This window comes from Cheilinus undulatus, linkage group 3 (assembly GCF_018320785.1).
Source record: "Cheilinus undulatus linkage group 3, ASM1832078v1, whole genome shotgun sequence".
Classification (NCBI taxonomy): Eukaryota; Metazoa; Chordata; class Actinopteri; order Labriformes; family Labridae; genus Cheilinus; species Cheilinus undulatus.
In genome coordinates this window covers 12,862,836-12,885,711 of record NC_054867.1, presented here as the reverse complement: position 1 = coordinate 12,885,711, position 22,876 = coordinate 12,862,836, and the positions used below count along the sequence as shown (strand labels likewise).

General features: G+C 38.7%; 1 protein-coding gene across 2 annotated transcripts in view; it reads right to left on the bottom strand.

Moving 5' to 3' along the window:
• The window catches only part of phactr3b (phosphatase and actin regulator 3b), an 81,645-nt gene that overhangs the window by 14,909 nt on the left and 43,860 nt on the right, over positions 1–22,876 (bottom strand). For both annotated transcript variants that reach the window (XM_041783916.1, XM_041783917.1), the window contains exons 7-8: positions 20,905–21,095; positions 18,641–18,794 (exon numbers count right to left, since the gene is read on the bottom strand). In XM_041783916.1, the coding sequence (XP_041639850.1) occupies positions 18,641–18,794; positions 20,905–21,095 (345 nt within the window). The remainder of the gene's footprint in view (positions 1–18,640; positions 18,795–20,904; positions 21,096–22,876) is intronic.

Sequence of the window (22,876 nt, the reverse complement as noted above, 5' to 3'; positions counted from 1 at the left end):
CTCACAGCTTGATCTCTGAGGAAAAAAACATTGTATAACGCTAATTATCACATGTAGGACAAGGCTGGTCTACATTGGTGACAACATGTAATTTGACGATTTCGCCTCATTCCATATATGTTCAGGCTTTGTCATCCGGTGCTTACGTCTCTCCAACTGCTTCACAATATCTGCCAACTCCAGCTTTGTAATTGGATTGATGCCCGGCTGTGATGCTGCTCACTACAATGGCACAAATAGAAACGGAAGAGGCACACTCTCAGAGTTCCTTATTGGAAGCACTAGAGACAAAAACTCTATTATTTTAAACAGACTGACTGCAGACATTGTGTTATCTTAGCCAAGTAGTTTAGTGCATTAATCTGTAAAAACTGCAGCAGAAAGCATAGGTGTCTGACAGCTATTTGAGCGCTTTGTTTAGAATTTAAGTTTTAAGATGACGTGCAAGAAAAACATAAGCTACTTGAGTTTCAACAGTGTTTTACCTTTGGTCAAAACTGAAGCGGCCTATTTTCAAGTTTTTCAATGAATATTTTGATGGTTGTTAAAATAGTTTGTCTTTAGAGTGCTGGTTTGGGTTGGTTGGTGGAGTGGGCGTCCATGTGCGGAGGCTGCAGACCTCCACGCACTGGTCGTGGGATTGTTTTCCTGTCCTCGTGCAGTTTTTTGAGCATGTTTTCCTCTACTCTCTTTCTCCTGCTGTCCTATCTCAATAAATGCAAAATGTCCCAAAACAATCTTTAGAAAATGCATGCAGTACATTTACCCCGTCTCCAAAAATGTTGGGACACTGTGCCAACAGATATTTTTAGTAGAAAAAAGACAAAAAGATGCTTAAATTTGTATTTTAGTAGGGCAAAACCTGTAAGTGGATAGAAACCGTGCTGACTTACGGAACAGCTTACCAGTCTTGAGTTATTATCCTAAAAAAAAACCTTAAATGCCTCCAATTAAGATAAAAAAAAGTATATTATAGGTGTAAAAATCAACAAGTTAATTTGTCAATTGGTGTCTGAGTTCAATCCTTATCAGGATCTAATTAAAAATTGTTTATTCTTAAAACATGACATAATTTTAAAATAGCTGAAACCCCATAATCATTTAACGTACTGAGACCCAAGGCCACCTAAAAACCCTCTAAAACCAAAGCATTCAATGAAAACAACCTCCAAAAATGAGGAGGTTTTCTAAAAAGAGCTTCATCATTTACTAAAATGTATTTTTCTTAGCAGACCAAGACATGAAACAAAAACATTTATAGGCTTAAATCGCTGGCTTCAACTTTAGATAACTGCTTTTGCCCTAATATTTTATAAAGTTTTAAAAATTGTCAGTAAAATCAAAGCCATCTATATCAGTGGTCCCAAAAGTGGGTTGCAGAGCTGTTTCCAGTGGGTCACAAAGGTCTTCCTGGAAAAAATGGGGGGCAAAAGTCCATGATGTACAAAAGCTCTGAGCAGACATATATGAATACTGTTCAGTCTACTTAGTTTTCTTGTGAGAACCAGTAAATTTCAGTCATTTTCTCAAGAGTATACCTTATTTATCTCCTTTTCTTAGGATAACACAAGATAGAGGGTTAATTCCTTGAGAAATTATCAAAATGTCCTTGTTATCTTGAGAAAATGGAGTAACACTCAAAGGTATGCATGCTCTTCTGCAGCTGTATGCTCAATGAAGACATGTTTGTTTTGTTCTGCCTCTTTGTACACTTGTGTCATGTACCATATTAAGTCCAGATGGACACATTTTTCATTAAAAAAATCTGTGGAAGAAATTTGGGTCCCAATTTCTCATAAGGACATGGTTATGGGTAATTCCCAACCAGTTTAGATCCTCTGATCTATATCATTCCCACTGAACCTTGGCAAGTAGGTCCACAGTTGCATCATAATCTGGGTTGCCGTCAAATTCACTGTTGATCTCAACATCTAAAATACTGCTGTAGCTGGCCTCTCTTCAGCTCCCCCTTGCTCAAGTGTCAGCTATCATCTGTGTCACTGCTGAACTTTGAAAATTTTTTCTTCCATCAACATTTCTGTGTGGAGGCTAAAAAAGGCTTTTTAACCCATCAGCCTTCCATGCATGAATGACAGCAAATTGTGTTGCAAATTGTCAGTCAAATGTCTTAATAAAACAAAAACATCCATAAGGCGCTAACGCTGCATCAGGTCTCAAAGGTATATACACTTAAACATTGCATTTGGTCTGAATTGGTATTTTCCCATTTTGGATTGTGTGCCAGCAGCATTTTACAATGAATTCTGGACAGCAACAATATGTATATATTTTTTCAGGTACTTGTAGTTTGCAAAACACTCAAGCAGGCCAAGCAGGCTTTCATGTGTTTTGCACTGAGATGAGGCTTCCATCTTGCCACTCTGCCATAAAGCCCAGATTGGTGGAGGGCTGTATTGAAGGACGTCCTGCTGGAACTTTGTCCCATCTCCACACAGGATCTCTGGACCTCAGTCAGACTGACCATCAGGGTCTCGGTCATCTCTCTTACTAAAGTCTTTCTCCTCCAATTGCTCAGTTTGGCAGGATGACCAGCTTTTGGAATTGTCTTGGTTGTTCCAAACTTCTTCCATTTGAGAATTAGGGAGGCCACTGTGATCTTGAGAACCTTCAGTGCTACAGATTTTTTGTAGCCTTCCCCAGATCTGTGCCTTGCAACAATCAGAGACAGGATCCTTTGACTTCATTGTGTGGTTTTTACTCTTACAGTGCTTAACAAATTTACTAGACCACCCTAACCCTAACCAAAGTAAGGTTTATGCCACAGCTGCCCTAAATTAACAGCATTGGTAATTACCAAAATCATTTTTTATGTTTCGGCAATGGTTAATGCACCAACATGTAGAAGCTCTTTAACCCAAATGATATTTTTAATGCTAAAATATAATTATTATTGTTATCCATGAATTTTCAAATTTACTGATTTACAAAAAAAACTGAAAAAATAGTAAAGCACATTATAATTTCTTGATTAATATGTCAAATTATAGTTATTTACTTGCATTCCTGAAGAGAAAAATGAGTGTTAGTGCTTGAATGTTATGCTTGATTCATTTCTGACTCTCAGAGAAGCCCAGTGAGTCAGCTCAAATTTGGGTGAATTCAGTTTGAAATCCCTCATTCCTGTTAAAAATGGTAAAACGTGGAGGGCTCACTGAAAATGAAAGAGTCCGCATTAAAGCACTTCATGATGCTGGATGGTCTCTGAGACAAATATGAGAGGTGGTCTTATAAATTTGTTAAGAGCTGTATATGAATTTTCAGTTGTGAGGCCTTCCATAGAGAGGTGTGTGGCTTTTCAAATCATGTCTAATCAATTTAATTCATGACAGGTGGACCCCAATCAAGGTGGAGAAACATCTCAGCAAAGACTGGGAGAAATGGGAAACGCTTAAACTAAATTTCAAGTCTTTTTGCAAAGACCAAAATTATTCTCTGCCATTGGTTGTGAGTTCAAATGCCAAAGATCACCCCTGTAGCATGGTACTTCCCCCTTCCTGTTGTGTTGCAGCCCCACAAGGCATATTCAGGTCGAGTAGAGACCAGGACCCCTGCTGTGTGGGTCAACCTTCATTGCTTGCTTCTTTTTTTTTAACTGTGTTCATTAAAACTGCTCTCTATATAGTTTATATACTTAACAGTAGACTGACATTCTGGTGTTATGGATGAATTTTTAATTATGAAGGAGAAAAGCTGTTACAACTGGCCTTTCTAGTCCACACTGAGCTACCCCAGAATGCACTGCAGTGCAAACCAGGAAGACCAGCTGGAGGCGTTATTTGCTTGGTGTATGACTAAAAAGACTGGAAAAGTAGTAAAATGCTAAAAGAATCAGCTGGTAGGGCTCAAAATATGGCTGTGGACTCTGAATGTAGAAACTGCTTGCTTAACATATTTTTTCTAAGATACAAAAAAGTTTTATTTATAACTTAACATCTTTGCATAACATACACCAAAGGGCCTGGGCTTAGATTAAGAAAGGGCTGTTGTGGCGAGCTTCAGGCTGTTGGAAACACATCTAAATTTTGCGAAAAGGATGACTTTCCTTGCTGAGGGTTTTTTCCCCTTGCCTGCATAAAGAAAAAAAAAAGCACAGAGGGAAACCCAAAGCAGAGCATGCATTAATATTTCATCTTAGGTGAAAGGGTTATGAAACAGGTTATGGAAAGTCTTCTCTAAAGTTCCACAAGGTCAAACAGAACCCTGCTGCTTCACAGCACTGGTTGTCTGGATTTAATGCTTCACTGTGCTCACGGAAGACAGCAAGGCCTAGTATTGACAGCAGAAATACACTGCAATTATTTTAAAAACCTTTCTTAGAAATGCAAATTTGAAGTTAAGTCAGTGAATTTCAATCACACATTAGATACATTATTATGCAATTTATTGATTTATTCTTTATCCAGTGGGCTGAAGAGAACATTTATGAGATATTACTGAACAAAAAGTGTTACTTTGTGGTGTTTCTGGAGCTCTAATGGGCCAGGAGGGCAAATCTGTCTCAGCATTAAACAAATTAGTTATAAATGTAATTGATCAGATTGACTCTAAAAAATACAACACAGTTGGTTGGACTTTCTCCAAGCATTAAGATTTGAAAAAAGCTAGTCAGCTGCTGTATGGTCAGTGCAGTTCTGAGTTATTTATAGCAGCCTTGGACAGCAGCTGTGGTTAGCTGCTCTGTCTGAAGTGTGTCGTGTCAGCAGAAATTAGACTGTGTGCCACAAATATCCAATTATTGGTTCTTCTACATCTCAGCAGTATGACATAATAAGAATGGGGCCCCGCAGTCACAATTATCACCACTGTGTGCCCCCCTCATTTGCTTCCCTTTTGATGACTTGGCCGATAATTAACTGCTATGTTATAGCCCTGACACACTGACTGGAATTAAGGTCTATAAGTGAAGCAGAGTTAATCCTATTGGCTAAGTTACACATTATAGAGTAGCTTCCTACAAGTAAAAATAAGCTAATGGCTAATTTGAATTAAGAGAGCTACAACAGGAATGAAAAAAGCAGAATGAATGTGAGTCAAATTCAGAAATCATAATCGTCTCTTTGGATCAGTCAGCCATGACAAAAAGCTTACAAGCTTAGCAGGTTAAGCTCCTTTCAGCAATGCTGGCTCTGTTTTTATTCTGTTTAATAATGTCATCCGTGGGCTGCACGGTGTAGCAGTGGATGGCACTGCTATTTCTCAGCATGATGGTTCTGTTTGAATTCTGTCACACATGGCCTTCAAATGTTGAGTTTGCATGTTCTATCTCTGCATTTGTGGGTTCTTTCTGTGCTCTAGCTTCTTCCCACAGACCAATGCTCGTTAGCCTAACTGCTCTGGTCTCTATATGCCAGCTTTGTGATTGACTGGTGACCAGTTGAGCACCAGTGACAGCTGGGACTGACTTCAGCCTTCCATGACCCCAAACAGGAAAAGTGGTATAGGCAACAGATGGATGGATGATGCTATCCGTTTGTGAACTTCTTCACTCCATATACAACCCCAATTCCAAAAAAGTTGAGGCACTGTGTAAAACAGCTCTCAGCACTGCTAACACTATTAGCCAAAACCATTTAAATACCAAAAACTGTGGTCCTGACCTCACTGCTTTCCTTGTTCCTCTTTACCTCTATCTGTTTATGCATTTGCAGCTTTGACAGTCTTTATCAGAAGTGTGTTTCATATAGTCACCTAAACAAATCAACTCCCAGTATGAAGGGTTATAATAGTTGAAGAAGACAGATAGGTTGCATTGTCCTGCAGGGAAATCCATATTCACAGTCTGTACAGACATATAGATACAGGTACACCACGTACACACAAACACATTGAACATGTAACAATAATGCATGGCTGGGTTTTAAGTAGACATAGTAGATGATTAGAGTGGGAGGTTATTCAGTGCTGCTATGGCAGAAGGGACAAAGCTCTCACTGAAGCGAGCCCTTCTCCGTTTTGAAGTCCTGTTATCTGTGGCCTGATGGCAGCAGTGTGATGTGTGGGTGGTGGGAGTCACTGGTTATTGTAAGTTTAAGGCAAATGATAGCTCTTTGGTTGCTCAACCTCATATTTATTTGCAGCCATGAATACCAGACAGAATCATTCTGTAGACCAGAAGTACAATCCCTCTGCATTAGGGATCATCCACACACTCTAAGCTTTCATTATTATCACATACAGTCTTATTACACATCTGTAATGTGAAGTTAAAAATACTTGGAGCTAAAGATAATAAACAGCACACTATACCCACTGTACAGTGGGTGAATGTAAGGTTGGATGGCTGATAAGATTATATCTTTGATTAAGGACTGGAGCAGGTCTGTGGTGTCTGAAATGCTAGTTTTGTGCCATTATTAGCCTCTTCAGGCCTTTTATAATGGTGGGGTCAGTATTACGGGGCCATAGCTGTTTAGTTATGTTATAAAAGGTGACGTTGCTTTAATGTGGCTCCTGTTAAATGCAGGTTTCATAATGTTACAGTTTATATTTAAAAGCCTGGCTCTGCCAAAGAGTGTGAGTGAACAAATCTGTAGTTCTTGGCCACTGTTAGTCCAAAACACATTTTATACCTGAGCTGCTCTGACTCTGCATGGAAGTGAGACTGCAATCCTCACAAAAATACTTCAATATATTTCCTCATCCTAATATTATATAACTGTTTCCTTTCACTTTTTGCATCTCCTGCATAATCAACCACCTGACCATCACATGACAGGTGGAGGGTATGAATTAAAAAAAGTCACCCTTCTAAAATCAGAAGCCACATGTTGGTTAAATTCCAGGGCATTGATGCTTCAGGGATTTTTACAGACACAACTCTCTCACAGCTTCACAGAGAATCAGGTGGCTGCAGCAAAATGTCAGCAAGAATAGAGAAGACCTTCATAGTGAAACGTTTATATAACAATGCCCTCAGCTGACAGGAAAAGCTGCAGGTGCATGCATGAGAGCATGTAACAGAGGAACAGCTCTTCAGAAGAGCCCGCAGGGCAGCAGAGACTGTTCAATCAGACAGGAACATGGGAGAGGAAGTGCAATCTTTCTATCAGCAGGGACCACAGTAGTGACGTAGGTAGGCCATTGATTATGGCTGCTGCTGCTGCAGTTTGCCAATGAATGCTAAATTTAGAAACAGAGGGTTCCCTTCTGTCATCCCGGGTCGGCCCACTGCTCTGCATTCAGCTGCAGAGTGCAGTGCTTCAGGACTGTGAATCAATGCGGCATTCCATGTGTTCTTCAATACATGTTAGTACATGTGTTGCATCACAACATGGAGTACACAGGATGACGCTCAGTGATAAGTAAATGTCCCATGAGTGGAAAATTCAAGGTTTAAATTTAGTTTAGATTTTTTTTCAGGATCTATCTTAACATCAGTTTGGAGAGTAACAATGGGGATTCTTTTACTTATTCACCCCACAGACATTCACATGTGTGCTTTATGAAAAGTCCATCACTCCCAACTAATTCCATTCATACGCATCCACATGCTGCTGATGTAGTAGTTGGACCAATTTGAGGTTTGCTGTCCTATCCCAAAGACCCTACTTCTGGTTGAGAGATGACTGGCTCTACTGCCAGCCCACAACCTTTTTTTATTTTTCTAAGGGCCTGCAAACATAGCAGAAATAGTGTCCATTGATAAAGAGACAGTTGGGTAAATTTTGCATGAAAATTTGAACATGACAAATGTGTGTACCACAGTTGTTTCAAAACTTCTGACTCCCGATCCCAAAGAAAAATGACCAGCAAATTTGTGCAGAAATTTTGGAACAAACTGAAGTAAACCCAAATTTTTTATAGGAGGAAGGACTAAATGAGATGACACTTGGATCTTCCAGTATGATCCTGGGACACAGCAGCAGTCAACACATTGGAAAACACCACTGTCACCAAGGATGAAGAAAGCACAACTTAGCAAGTCCAAATTTAAGGCCATATTCATTGTTTTCTTTGATATTAAGGGTATTATTTTGGAGAAGTGAGGTCCAGAAGGGTCAGCGGTGAATCTACATTATTACAGACAGGGACTAGTTAAACAGTAAAAAATTAAAAAAAGGCCAAAGAAAGAGATCACAATTGTGGAGAAATGGTTTCATTCTTCATCAAGACAAGCTCACAGTGCACTCTGGGTAAAGCAGTATCTGGTCCAAAAACAAACCCCAGGGGTTAACCTCCCTTCCTATTCCCCTGATCAAGCCTGTGTGACTTTTTACTTTGTCCCCAAGATCAAATCTGGGCTCGAAGGTTTTGAGTCTGTCTCAGAAGTTAAGAAAAGAATGACAGAGGTTCTGAGACAACTGTTTGAGGAAGTGTCACTCGGAGTGTCACAGGTTTGATGTTCAACACAGGGATCAAACTGCCATGATGACCCCGCCTACACTGAGGAGATACTTTCGAAGTTTGCACTGCATTGGAAAAAGAGGTGCCTGGTTTAACAAAAGACAGTTAAATCAAGCCAGCACAAGATATGGAAATGCACTATGAATTACTTTCCTATTCCAAGTTGTAACAAGATCACAATCAACATTAATTCTGAGCAACAAGCTTCAGTTTCACTAAAGAAATTTAATTTTTCTATCTAGATAGCCTAGACTATCTAACTCTCATGTTTTGATGTCAAGCAAAAGTTAAAGTATATGTTTGATGTCATCGGTCGACTAACCCACATTTCTACCATATTTACAGGCCCAGCTTCCATTTTGACAGCTAATAGAATCTATTCAATCAGAATAGTTAGAACTCTTGTAAAATTCATATTTTTAGGGTGATTTTTTTGCAAGTTTTTTAAGCAGAACAGCTATGGGGAAGCAGAAAAAGTTAAGGTAAGGAGAAGTGAATAGCAGAAATGGGACTCAAATCTAGACTGTGCAGTAAGGTCTCAACCTAGACAAATAGATCACATGTTCTGCCAAGTATAAAATGAGCCGTCATCTAGTCACATGTCCTACCAAGGATACAGTGGGCTATTATCTCATTTTAATTATTTCCATTGAAATGTGTGCTTTTTACTGTGATATGAGAAAGTCATGAATCCATTCATTTTTACCTCATTTCTCTACAGGGAGAGCTCAGGTGAGTGTTTCTGCCTTGAGCTGCCTGGCATGTGTCCTGCTACTCTGTGAGTCAAGGTGAAAATAAATGATTATCAGTCCTTGATGGAGGATGTTCTAGTCCTCCTTTTGTACAAACAGATTTACCGCCCAAGGCTCTTTACAGCACAATAACACTAACACTAGTGCTTCAGACGGGACACAGCGTGCTTGCCACCTCCACAAACATTGCTCTGTTCTCTTCAGCACAATTCATTCAATGTGACAGATTCAGTATGATTCATTCTGTGTAGACAATCAGTGGTGCAGGAGGGGTGTTTGGAAAGCCGGGTTCAGAGAGGGTCCCTGCAGCTTTTGTTGCTGCTGTGCGGGCTGCCAGGAGGGGCTCGTCATGTCCCCTAGCAGACCATGTGGTCAGCAGGACAGAGACTCTGGCAGACGAGCACATGGTGCCGTCACCCTAAACAATGGCATGCCTCAGCTGTCCTCCGCTCTGACTCACTTCATGTTGTTGACTCTTGTTGACCAGCCAGTCCTACTATCAGTCACGGACACAGCTGAGGACTGCAGCACCTGAGAGAGCGGAGCCAGGCTGCAAACCCGGCGTCTGGGTAACTTTTCACCAAACTCTGCGCAAGCATTAATGTTAGTGTTTCAATTATTATGCAATTAATAAACCTTTTGAAAACTCTTTCTTCCTCTTCTAGAAAACGTGTAAAAAAATATTTCACCTGTTTATAAAGAGTCTGGTTCAAGCTCAGTCTGTTTTACAGGGAGATAAATATCCTCTGCAGCATTTAGTTTATTTTGTTGTCTCTATCGTGGTTCTATTTCACTTTGCTCATAAATTTCCAGTTTCTGTAGGCGGTCCACTTGTATTGACAGTTGCTATCAGTTCTCTTACTCTTTTTACTAAGAGTATAAAACACATCACTATTTGCCATTTTTAATTTGAAAATGAGCTACCACATCACAAAAAAACTTTATAGTTTGAACTGGATACAGTCATATTTGAGATGCAGCATACTGTATTCATTCTTTCGTTCTCCTCCCTCTGATGTTCATTCTTAATTAAGTACAGAGAAGTAAACCTCTAAGGCAAAGAGGTCAAAATATCCAATGTAATCATGTTCTAATAGCAGCTTCAGTTTCATGGGGTGTTAAAAGGTATGAACGTAATACTTCGAGCCACTGTCTCGCCATCATGATTACAATAACAGAAGAATTAATAACAATGTATGGTTAAAAAACTTTCCTGATAGAAACCCCTGAATTGGGTTCATAATGATTCAAAGGGTGGTGAAGTATTGAACACCTGTAGAGTCCAGCTGTGGAGATGCTGACTCACAATAAAGTATGGAGAACGTAGTTTAAATTTTCTGACTCCAAATAGTAAAGATGTTCAGGATTCAGCTTCTGCAAAAAGAGGATTTAGCTCAGCCTGCCAAGCCAACTCTTCAATTTAAACTTAAGTGCACATTGATTGTAAATCTTGATTTTTTTTTTTTTTTGGGGGGGGGGTTAAGATACTTTTGTGGTGACTTTTTGCCTTCATTTGGATAGCTGAAAAGAGACAGGAAATAAAGGGAAAGAAAGTGGGGAAAGACATGCACCAATTGATCCCAAGGACTTAAGAATGCATTTAGGTTGGGCTGACAAAAAGAGAAATCTGACAGTTAAATAGATTTTTATCAAAGATAAAAGCACAGAAAAAGGTAATCTCGATCAAACCATCATGTTACTCTCAGTATATCTCTAATGCTACAGTTAAGGCATGTGGTATCTTGCTGCTGCTGCAGATAATAAAACTATCTTCAAATATTTGCTGGTATAACGGGAGCATCAGAGCTCTAATTCTATACATCACAGAGTGATTCGGGCCTTCTTGGGAGTTCATAAATTCACATCAGTCCTGGCTATGTGTGGAGAAATCTGATGGGAGCCTCCAAACATCAGACACAAATGTGAAATGCTGCAGCTCTGGAATAGCCTTGTAAGGATGTCTGATCAGAGACTCACTAAAAAGATATTTAAATGGGATGTCTCTCATTGTCATTCCTGGGCAAAGGAACTGAAATCTGTTTTCAAAGCTAATAAAATGTCATTCATTTTTCAAAATAAGTTACTATGTGATACTCAGGACATTAAAAGTACAGACAAAAATGTTATGTCGATATATGGTGTAAACCAACACTGCAAACGTATTGTCTTAAGAAGAACAGTTATGACGTAGAATCTTATGTGAAGTATAAATTCATGAGAAGACAGAGAACATTATGTGCACAGTTGTGCTCAGGAACTTTACCCCTAGCCATAGAGACTGGCAGGGTATGCCAGTCTCTATGGCTAGGGGTAAAGTTGCTATTCCAGAAGAGGACAGCGTGTGTTTGTTGTGTAACTTTGTCCAATTTATGATGACTTAAGGGTTTTACTTTTAAGAAAATGTCCTTGATTAAGGCTGACTTTTTCTGGTTTGATGACTATTAAAAACTATGAAAAGGAACCTTTGCTATAGTAGATTTTATCTGCAAAGCCTGGGAAAAAAACATAGTGTACTGTTTACTACTGAGCTTTGGAAAGATCATGCAACTTTGTAACTGTTATGAATTTATCTTTTTGTAAAACACTGCAATTGTATTTCTGGTGTCCTATAAACCCATGAGGGTTGGGCACTTTTTGCGCATGACAAGTAAATAAAGTACAATTAAGCAATCAAATATAACATGTCTCCCAGGTACAGTATGACTGTGTTACTCCTTGTCAATTTTGCAGTGTTTTATACTAGAAGTGAGAAGCATTTCAGATAATTTCAGACAAGTATAGTTTCACTCATGTACCTGTAAATGCCTCCACTGCTCTTTCATTTCTGCTTTCCTGCTCACAGTGAGCTCTAATCAATGTAATCTCTCCCCTGTTGGATGCAAATCTTTAAAGGATAATTCTGCATGTATTATTATAGTACCACAATACCAAACCAACCGAGAAGTTGTTTACTGGCACAGTGCTACAGTACCTGTAGGATTGAGTCCACATGTAGGAAAATATCATATGATGCAACAGTGGAGCATGCTGATGAGTTTAACGTCAGACTTTCAGAAGCAGAGTCATGGCTGTCGTGTTTTTCTGGGACATGTTGACACTAGCACTCAAATAATTTTCATTATCTAACTACTAAAGTCGAAATAAATAAAGTCAAACAATTTGAATAAATCCATTATAACTGAAGTGCAGGGTGGCACAGGTGCCCCAGTTAGAGAATAAATCATTAGAGAAATGTAACACATTGAGTGAACAGTATGACCTGCAGGGAGTCTGACTCACAACAGACCTGCTGCTCTGACCTCTGCCTTTAACCCTCACTGTGAACCCACTGATGTAACCCAGCATCCCACTGTCACACCTCCCTCTATAAACATCATTGATTACATCCTGTTTTTATTATGCAAGAGCAATCAGGGGTTCAGTTTACATAAGCAGTTTGTTGTGTTAGGGATGTCTCCACATAATGCCCCCTGCAGACTAAAGGCTGAAACACTTCCTGCATGTTGAGAAGTTAACTAATAAAGTTCTAAAGTGCTATTCTGCAGTTACATGCTGGAATTTGTCCACGTGCGCATGGAGCTCACATGGAGCGAGGCGTGATTGGAACAGCTTTGGTTTATGCAAACGTCACAAACAACATAAACACGCATAGCCGCTCTGGGTATCCAGATTGACACGCAGCTGTGAGATGCCTTGGGTGAAGGCGTAGGAAAAAAGGCACATGGAGAAGTGTGATGCAAGGCTCAACGAAGTTGATGAGTGGTATTATTTAGGCTATCTGAATGCCATCCCGACTTACTCATCTTTCACAGTTAAGTTACAACGTTTTGAAAAAAGGGCTATATGTAAATTAACCAGGCCTCAGCCAACCTCACTGCACAGCTATCCTCAGAGGGGTCAGACGGAACAGAAACCTGCTCTTTTCCCCCTAAGCTCAAAGTCTACATCTCTCTAATTAGCTGTTCCAACCTGCAGTGGTACAGGTATGTGAAACAACACCCAGGACTCTTGGGGGTCAAGTCTCCCTGCAGCTCACAGCTCCAGAACTTGTCTGTAAGACAATGTTGTGGCTGCTATGACTAGAACTATTTCTACAGCAACATTTATTCACATTTTAAAAACTGCTGGCTTGATTTAGCCAAATATTTATCAGAAACTTTAAATGGAAGAAATTGTACTCAGAGACTGTTTTTTTAAAGTAAGAGTATGAGTTATTAAATTAGAAAAATGTTTAGCAAAATCCCAATCGTTTTATAAAATAAAAATTAAAAAATCGATCACTGTGGAAAAAATGTGAAACCTTAAGCCTCTTGTCAAATATTCTTAAATTCTTTAAAGTCCCAAACAGAAATGTTCCCTCTGATATCTGATGTGGTTTTATGGAAGCACATTTTAATGATCTAATAAAATTATTCCTCATTTAGAAACAAACAAAAAAGTTCAAAGGAACAATTTAAAGGGATTCGTGTTTTAGATCTTTCAGCTATAGTTACTTTCACTGTGAAGAGAGTTTAGCCTCAACGCATGGTACGCAAAAATACCAGCAGGGGGCTCTTAATCAAAAAAATAACAAAAAACAAGAATATGAGTAATGCATCTCATCTCAACCCACCTCTGCTGTTTACTTCTGTACTACACTCCATAAGGGGTATTTATAAAACATTAAACTATCATTTTCATGTCATTGATGAGTTTCACATAATGGGGGAGAAAGGCTGTTAAAATGCAGCCTTAGTTTACAGTTAAGTGAATACTCCTTATGGGATATTGCAACTGATAGAAGAGAATACTTGTGGACCATCACAAGAAGGCAGCATGCAAGTGTGCAAGTGAAAGTGTTTTTACTGCAATGAAAAAACATGTCGCAGTCGTCATGGCAGCAGCTTTGGCTGTAATTTTGGGGGAGAAAACTTGTATAGAATTCATTTTTTCTTTCTGCTATATATAGCTTTTTTTGAATAAGGAAATTAAACCAGAAAAAATGCAACGCCCTTTTTATACACATTAATTACATTTCAAATCCACCAAGTATATTTTTTTCCTATTTGGGTCTCAAAGTCCGTTTCAGATATCAACTTTCACATTGGTTCCCAACTTGGGACCCAGGACCCTCTTAAGGGGGTGCTAGAGATTTCAGGGAGGCTTGAGGGTCTGTCTGCCCTGAAGTTGTTCAAATTAGGGTTCACTCATAGTATCTAAAATCTGGGGGTGGGAGAAAAATTGATACAGCATAGTATCGCAATATTTTGTCTGGTGATACATCGTTTCATCCCTTGAACCAAGTATCTATTTTTTTTTTTCAAATTAATTACTAATATGAACTGAAGTCAATGATAATGAAAAAATAAAATCAATTGTTTGTCGGCAGGTTGGCAGAGGTGGCGATTATAGAGCAGGAGAAAAGTTAGTACAAAAAACATGGAAGAACCAGGGGAAGGACAGACATAATCCAGACATTTCAGTGCAAAAATTCCACAAATGGTACCTTTAAAACATCTTATTTTACTCAATCTGGACTTGTATTTGTAAAACTTCATGCCAACCAAGTATATACTATACATTCTGTTGTAGCAGCTACATATATTTAACTCTATAGGGAATCTTAATACAACATAAAGAGAGCTAAAATAAGTTCAAGCATAAACAACATAATGAAAGAAACTATCTGTTCATTTATTTTACTGTATGAAGCTGCTCCATTGATAATGAAAGACTCAATTACTGTCAGACATCAGAACACATGAGTCAAATGACTTTGATTTCTGACAACTCTAAACTACAGCCCCCACTGTGGCAAACACATGGAAAAATCACACGGGCATGCACTACAAAGTCTCCTATTCATTGTCAGTGGGTGCATTCAGTTCACAGGCAGACTCCACTGTAAACACTGGCACGCTGCCTCGCCTCACCTCTCTTCAGTGATGATTGGTTTGGTTGTGAGATGAGAATATTGGCCCGTGATTAGTTTAGGAGGTCCAACTCATGGTCCACTGAGAAAACGAAAAAGAGCAACCCTCTTTTCATGCTTGAGTTTGTAAAAATAATGACTGAATGGTGGATTTCATACAAGGAAACATCCCATTATGCTGCATTGCATCATGGATTTGGAGAGGCAACAATTATAGAAACAGTATCACAGCATCACACTCTTTCTTTCTTTTTCCAACAAAGTCCATAATTCTATAAATACTAAACATACACTGACTTCTACCTAAGTTCTGTTTTTCATGTATTTCATGATGCAGTAATATTTATTTAAAATATTCTTATGTTGCAATATGAACAAATGGAACTAGCTGAACAATATGAGCTCTATTCAATCTTTTTTCTAACAACCGTGACTCAGTCAAAAGACCAACCAGCTTTTTATGGAAAGGACTCCTTGAGTTTGATAATAAGAAGTTTGGCTCGGGGATATTTCCTAAAAATAAAAGCTCTGATACCTTCAAACAGGACTGGAATTGGGACTGTAATCCACATCATGATTTTACTGTTACATGAGGTGATTTCGGTTGTCTTGTGCAACGTGTAGTGCCACACACTTCTCCCACACACACCTTGGGCACAATGCCTGCGTGATCAGAGAGTGATGTTTCCTCACTGAACTGCTGCAGTTTATGCTGCTCATGTCACGCTGCACTACTTTTGACATGCTCACACTGGCAGCATGTTGTCTGTGGCACTGCTGCAAAACTGCCAACTCTCTCTCTTAATGCTGATTTTGCTACTGATATAGACATAAATATTAACTATTTCCATTGATTTCTATATAAACTGCATTTATGAACTTTGTTTTTTGTATTTATTTATTTTTTATGTCATTTTCAGCAGAAAAACATATTAGTATTTCAAGGTTTAAAACTGCAGGTATCATCAGTATTACATGATCATTCACCAGTTAGATTCTTGTCACCAAAACCTGGGGCTAAAGCTAGATGTGAGCTGAGCTTATTGAGAGGGTAACTCCACTGTATTGTTTTAACATTTGCATCTTTCTTCACATTTTAAGCTTGTTATTGCATGTCACCATGATGGGTTTCTCCAATTTAAGTACTGAAATTCAGAATTTGTGTATATACGTGGTTTATTTTTCTAAAGATTGTGTTTTTTCTTTTTTTTTTTGTATGTATTGTATGTGCTCACATTGCAGAACTGTGTTATATGACTTGTCAGGTGATTCAGGCCGTGCATATATGCAGGTGTATGCTCTGTGTCTGCTCATGTCTGATGAAGGGATAGGGAGGTCATCTTCATTAAACAAGCTTCTGAACAGCCTCTGGTGTGCGGACTTGATTTTTCTTATTTGCATGAAGAAAGGCCATGAATATCAAATCACAAACTTCACAGAAGACTCTGGTTTCCTTCAGTTCTGATAAACCATCTTCAAACCATCTAAAGATAACAAGGAGAATGTTTGTGTATATAAGCTTAAGCCTCAATATTAATATTCTACCTTTGTCTAAATAGCACTCAAAATGAACTCAAAATCAGTTTTCATTTTAAAGACTTCCTTAAATAAAGTCTAATTAGTTGATAAATAGTGATTATGATTATTGTAGAGCAACTACATTATTAAAAAGCACCAAGAGTTTGTGGAAATGTTACCACAATCAAGAGAGAGCTGAGAAAGACACCTACCTATTACATTATAGTTACCATCAGCTCTCTACACATGACAGTAAGTTTACTCTTACTGAGGCTTTTAATACTTGCGAATTGCACAGCTCTAGCTATCAGGCACATTTGCATAGAGGCCCTATTTAACATAATAAAGCTGGGTAATTAATAAAATTTAGATTAAAACATAATCTGGGCTCCTGAAATTTTCAAATCCCAGAGGGTTTAATATTTTTTGACCTGAAATAAATGTCAAACTACCACTTTCATACATCTTTTTGCAGCAGACATGTTTTGTTATGCACATCATGTAAACATCCAAGGGTCTGTTTATTTGGTTTTTTAAGAATAGTTTGCAAAACATCCTACTTGCCTTATTTTTGTATGTTTCTTATTAAAAATGAGAATGACATAAATTATCATTCCCTTTAAATCAACAATTAATATCAAATTTGTAATGAGTCAGGATAATTGGCATAAGGTAATATTTCAAAATCTTTCAGCCCTAGTAAAAGACATCTAATATTGAGTGGGTTACAATAAAGCAGTATTTATTGCTTATGTTTGTTAAAATACATAAGATGAGGAATTAAAAAAATAAGAGCATGATAAATTGCCAAAAAAAAAAAATCATAATTCAATTGTTGTCCCAAATCATTCAGCCTTAAATGTGTAATAGCTGATTAAAATACATGCAAACTTCTCTGCAGCAGCACAGTTTGAAACGTACGTAAAAGCTGTACAATCATTTTAAAAATTTGCCCATGTAAGTCTCAAGACACAAAAAATGCACTGTCAAGAAAGCTGATGCTTCAGTATTCTGCAACCTCACTTGACTCTATGGAAATCAGAAGTTACTGCTTTCCTGTATACCCTTATGTTCTAACAATACAAAGGTGTTTGAGTGTGTAATTTCACAAAGGAGTGACCCACCTGTTTCCAGTATGAACATTTCATAACCCTATCAGCATATCCTGCCACTGTATTATTCACTTAAAAAAAAGAACCTGATTTGAATGTTAATCCTATTAACGTCCCTGTTAGAACACCATACAGTCTTAACTATTACACAACAAATATGGCTATGTTCTGATTGGCATTCCTCCACTGGCTTTCAGAAAATCCTGTTACACACTCAAAACTTAGTGATGACTTGGCCTATAAAGCTTTATCCATAAAAGCAGGGGGCATACATTTAATTCTTTAAATCATACGTCTGCAAGATGTAAATGAAAAGTTTTTATGTCAAGTGTCAAAATGATGTAGGATTTATGAGGAGAGTTTTTAAGGGAAGAGGAATAAAATAAATCAAAGCTATTTCGACAAATGCATATTATTATTATTTTTTAGTAAATGAATGAATGGACTTTATGTGCAATGTGCAACAAATTTGTTGTGGCAAATCTCAAAACTCTATCTGCTGCTCATTTCAGCTATTTTCATCTGTCAGTATTATTGTTTTTGTTAAACGCTAGCAGCTTTAAATTTAGGTACATCATCAACTGCCGTCAATGAGAACGAGACAATCAGTGGAGGACTTGGCAGCCAAAAGGGGGATAGAGGACTTGAATTAGGTCATCAGACCAACACTACATGATAATACTGCCTCTTTTCTGCTGCATACCAAAAATCTATCTGTTTTTCAAATGCATTTATCATGCACCAAGATTACAAGGTGGCTATTCCACAGGTATTCCTAAGAGCATTGCACTGAGACTGAAAAAGATTTCTCTGTGTGTTTTCTCTAAGAACCAAGTTTTCATCATGGGATAGTAGGAGGTACAGATAAGCAGCCAAAGTGTGCACAACAGTGATGTCAGTGATGAGAAAGAGACATACATAGAGGGTGGGGGGGTTGATGGGGGGTAGCTGATGGCAGGCTGGGTCCACACAGAGTGACTCACTTGGCCAGCTTCATCTCTATCTGCTGGCGGATTTCCTGACGCTCTTGGTCACTGCGGACGGGAAAGATGTTGCGGTCCTCCAGCTCCTGCTTACTGGGTCGGTTTCGAAGCTTCACGGCCAGCAGCTCCTTCCTCATCCTGCGCGGGAGGGTACCTGTTGATGTTGAGCACATATTAAGGTGAAATAAGCACATAGTTTTACAGCTTAACCCTCTGAACTGTTCCAGATAAGCACACAGTGAGCTTTTGTGTACTCTCTTATGAGCTAACACCTTATTAATTAAAGACATTTTCTAATGCTTTCTTTAAGATGTTGACAAATGCACTTGGTGTTCTACTTTTAAGTAAGTTATATAACCTATTTAATGTTATGTGTAGGAAGCATTTTAAAATATTTACCAGTTTGGTTTTAGGAGGTCAAATCATAAACATGATCAAAGAACAAAATATGCTCTTGGTATTGATATACTTAAAAAAGACAACATAAAAAATGGAGCACCAATTAAGTAGGATATAGTGTGTATTCAGGCATCTCTGACACCAGTCACAGCCCATGTATCCCCCCATTAAACTTAAATCCAAACTCTGGATCTGACTGAGATCTTGGTCCTTATTTGAATGCTACAGACCAGGGGTCACCAACTGTATTTGTAGAAGGCTGAATATTGTCTCTGCAGACACTTTGGGGGCCATATTTTCAGATCAACTAAAATAAGATGAATATTTTGGTCTGATTCACAAATTACATTATTAAGTATTTTCTTTCAAATGTAATTTTTAGTCATTAACTGTAATTTCAATCCCTGTCACCAATACTGCAGCCAACCACAAGGGGCAACTGATACATTTTTGCTGCATATTTCTAGGGCTGCCATGTTGTCCATCCCTGGGTTTGACTATAATATGATATGATGCAGGAAACCAATCTTTTGTTTTTAATCTCTGGCAGGAAAACTGCACTCTCCATGGGCAGGAAGTGGAGAGATGACACAGAAAATTGCAGATTTAATCAGGAATGGAAGCCCTGCGATTGACTGGCGACCAGTCCAGAGTGTACCCAGCCTCTCGCCCTATGACAGCTGGGACAGGCTCCAGGCAGCTGGCAGCTGAGATGCTGGATAGCTCAGTGATTGATGGTTCGAATCCCAGTCAGGTCCTTAGCTTTGGATACAAGTGTCTGTAACATTCTAACATCAGGAGTGCTACATCCATTTCCTGAGAGGGGTTTGGTCACAGAGGGGTTTTTAGACATGCAAAAATCCTATACTAGAGGGTTTTTTCAGCAACAAACTTCACAGGCATGTTTTGGGGACCTCTAAGACCAATATAAACTTGTCTTAAAAGGGTAAAATATGTCGCCTTTAATGGTGCATTTGGCCCAGACACAATCAAGCACTAAGAAAAAGGTATGATTGTGCAACTCCACAAGGGAGCAGCTTTAATAAAATTCTCTTTAAGTCTCTGGGTCAGTCTTTGAAAAATGTAAACAATATAATGGCAGCATATAATCATGGAAGTCATATCCAGAAAACTTGCTGTGCTTCATTACTCAATTTCCTTTCTTCAAAGAAAACAAAGTTTTCCATTTTAAGACTTAATATCACACTCTCAAGCAGATGGTTTAAATATAGTGCATCTTACACTGTTGTTTCAGTGTTTCACTGTTGTTTGATTAAATTTGCTAAGATCTTCTATCTTTAATGCAATTGCAGCTCTTGCTCTCACTAAAAGCTAAAGCCTTAGTAGCCTTGTAAGTTCAAGTTTTAACTTTCATGTATGCAGTGTAAAAAACTACCATAATCTTCTTGAATAGTCAAATGTATTAAAGTTCTCAAACTTCACTCAAGCCTCATTCATAGGGCTTTTCTCTGCTGCTTTCTCTTCAGCCAAACATTTGCCCTGATTATCTGTGATTCCCTTCTCTTCCCTTCCAACTAAATTCCTCAGTCTGCCTGTTAGTATTTTCTGATACATTTTACCCCAGAGTTGCAGACATATTATCCCCAGTCGGCACTGCACCAATGACCCACATGATGGCCAAGAATTAGGCCATCAGAGCAGATGTTGACGGGCCGTTGAAATTTAACACCAGTAAGTCTGCTATTCGTCATCACTGTAAATCTCCCTGTCATGCTCTCACTGTAAACAAATATCAGCAGAGATTACGCTGCTTCATTAAGCGTTGACAGGGTGCCTGGATTTTGCTGGCTTTCTTCACATAATAGGAACAAACACCGCCACATGTCTGCTGACAGCAGACCTACCAGAGATCACAGACTCGTTCCAGCTGTCCTGGTCACTCAAGTATTCGTTCAGACGCCAGTTCTCCTTGTTCTCATCAGACTCCTTCTTGCTTTCCGTCTCCCCAGGCGGCTCCTTCTCTGTACTGGATGAGCGGGACAGCCGGCCATCCAGCCGGCGTTTCAGAGATGATCGTGTCTCCTTTGACTGAAAACTAAGCTCACACAAATGGAGAGAAACCCATCAGTTACAACTTCATTGTACCACGATTACAGAGAGCTCTCCACTCTGATTGGAGAGTGTGGATTCATTTTAAGTACCCAGACATTTTTATAAGAGATCTTTTTGTTAGCACTTCTAACTAAACAAACGAGATCTGTCTGGATAAAAGCATTGTGCTGAGGTCAATGTGTAACTGCCACAAACTACAGCAATAGAAAATACATAACTTTAACCTCAAGGAAAACAACAGCTAAGTTTCTTCCAAATAGCCTTAAAAATAAAAAGTTGGGTTTTCCAACTTGCATTCAAAAATGAGATCTCTGTGTTAAATAGCATCACTTAGTTAATGTCCCTAGTTTTTTGGTGTCAAACATATTATGGGAAACTCCACGTTGAGTCAAGTGAACCCCTCTGTTTAGTAAATTTTTTTAAACAATTATACATGGCAATTATATTTCAAGGGACTAAGAAATAATTGATATAATATATTTGATGATTGTATGTAATATATCCCTCATAAAACCATCCCTTACACTCATAGAACCTCTGTCTTATCTGGTTTAATCCCTTTAAGGCCTTGCATGATGACCTAAATCCAGCATTACTGACATTCTACCCTCTAAGTGGTAATACTGATAGCAGCTGATAAAAGACAATGACTGAATAATGATAGTAAAGGTAATGTTACCTTAGCTATGAAAACAAACTTACATTTACTAAGGCACAACTAGTCCTGTTTGAATGAATAAGAGCCAAACAAGGATGATGTATTATAGCTCTTTCTTCATCTATCTTGGAAAGAGTTCAGAACATTAACAGGCTTACAACAATACAAGGTGGATTTCTATGTTTTTAATAAAGTGACTAAAAACTAAAACTGCTTATAAACAGAAATATCTAATAAGCCAAATACATGGAAACACCCAATGCATCTAGGCATGTAGACATGGTCAAGATAGTCTGCCGAAGTTTAACTCAAGCATCAGAAAAAGGAAAGAGGTGGTATAAAGGACTGTGAACATGCCCTGGTTGTAAGTGCCAGATGGACCGGTCTGAGTATTTAACACTGAACAGCTGACCTACTGAGATTTTCAGTAGTTCTAAAAATGCCTTGTTGATAGCAGAGGTCAGAAGAAAATGACCAGACTGGTTCAAGTTGATAGAAAAGCAGCAGTAACTCAAATATCCATGTCTGCATACCTAAATGCATTGCTGGGATCATGTGACTGGCTGGATTGACATTTGCATTAATGAGCAATTGGACTTTAGTACCAAAAGATGTGCTCAATGGGTGTTTAGTATGTATACACTCACCAGCCACTTCATTAGGCACACCTTTCTAGCACCAGGGTTTGACCCCTTTTACCTTCAGAACTGCCTTAATTCTTAGCCTCTACTTTAAAAAAAATGTCAGAAACATCCTTGAGATTTTGGTCCATATTGACATGATAGCATCACACAGTGTCTGCAGATTTGTCAGCTGCACATCCATGATGCGAGTCTCCCGCTCCACCACATCCCAAAGGTGCTATATTGATTGAGATCTGGTGACTGTGGAGGCCACTGGAGAACTCATTGTCATGTTCATGAAACCAGTTTGATAAGATCTGAGCTCTGTGACATGGTGCATTATCCATCAGAAGATGGATGCGCTGTGATCATAAAGGGATGGACATGGTCAGCAACAATACTCAGGTAGGCTGTGGCGTTTAAATGATGCTCACTTGGTACTACGGGGCCCATGCTTTCATGCTGTATACACCAAAATTCGGA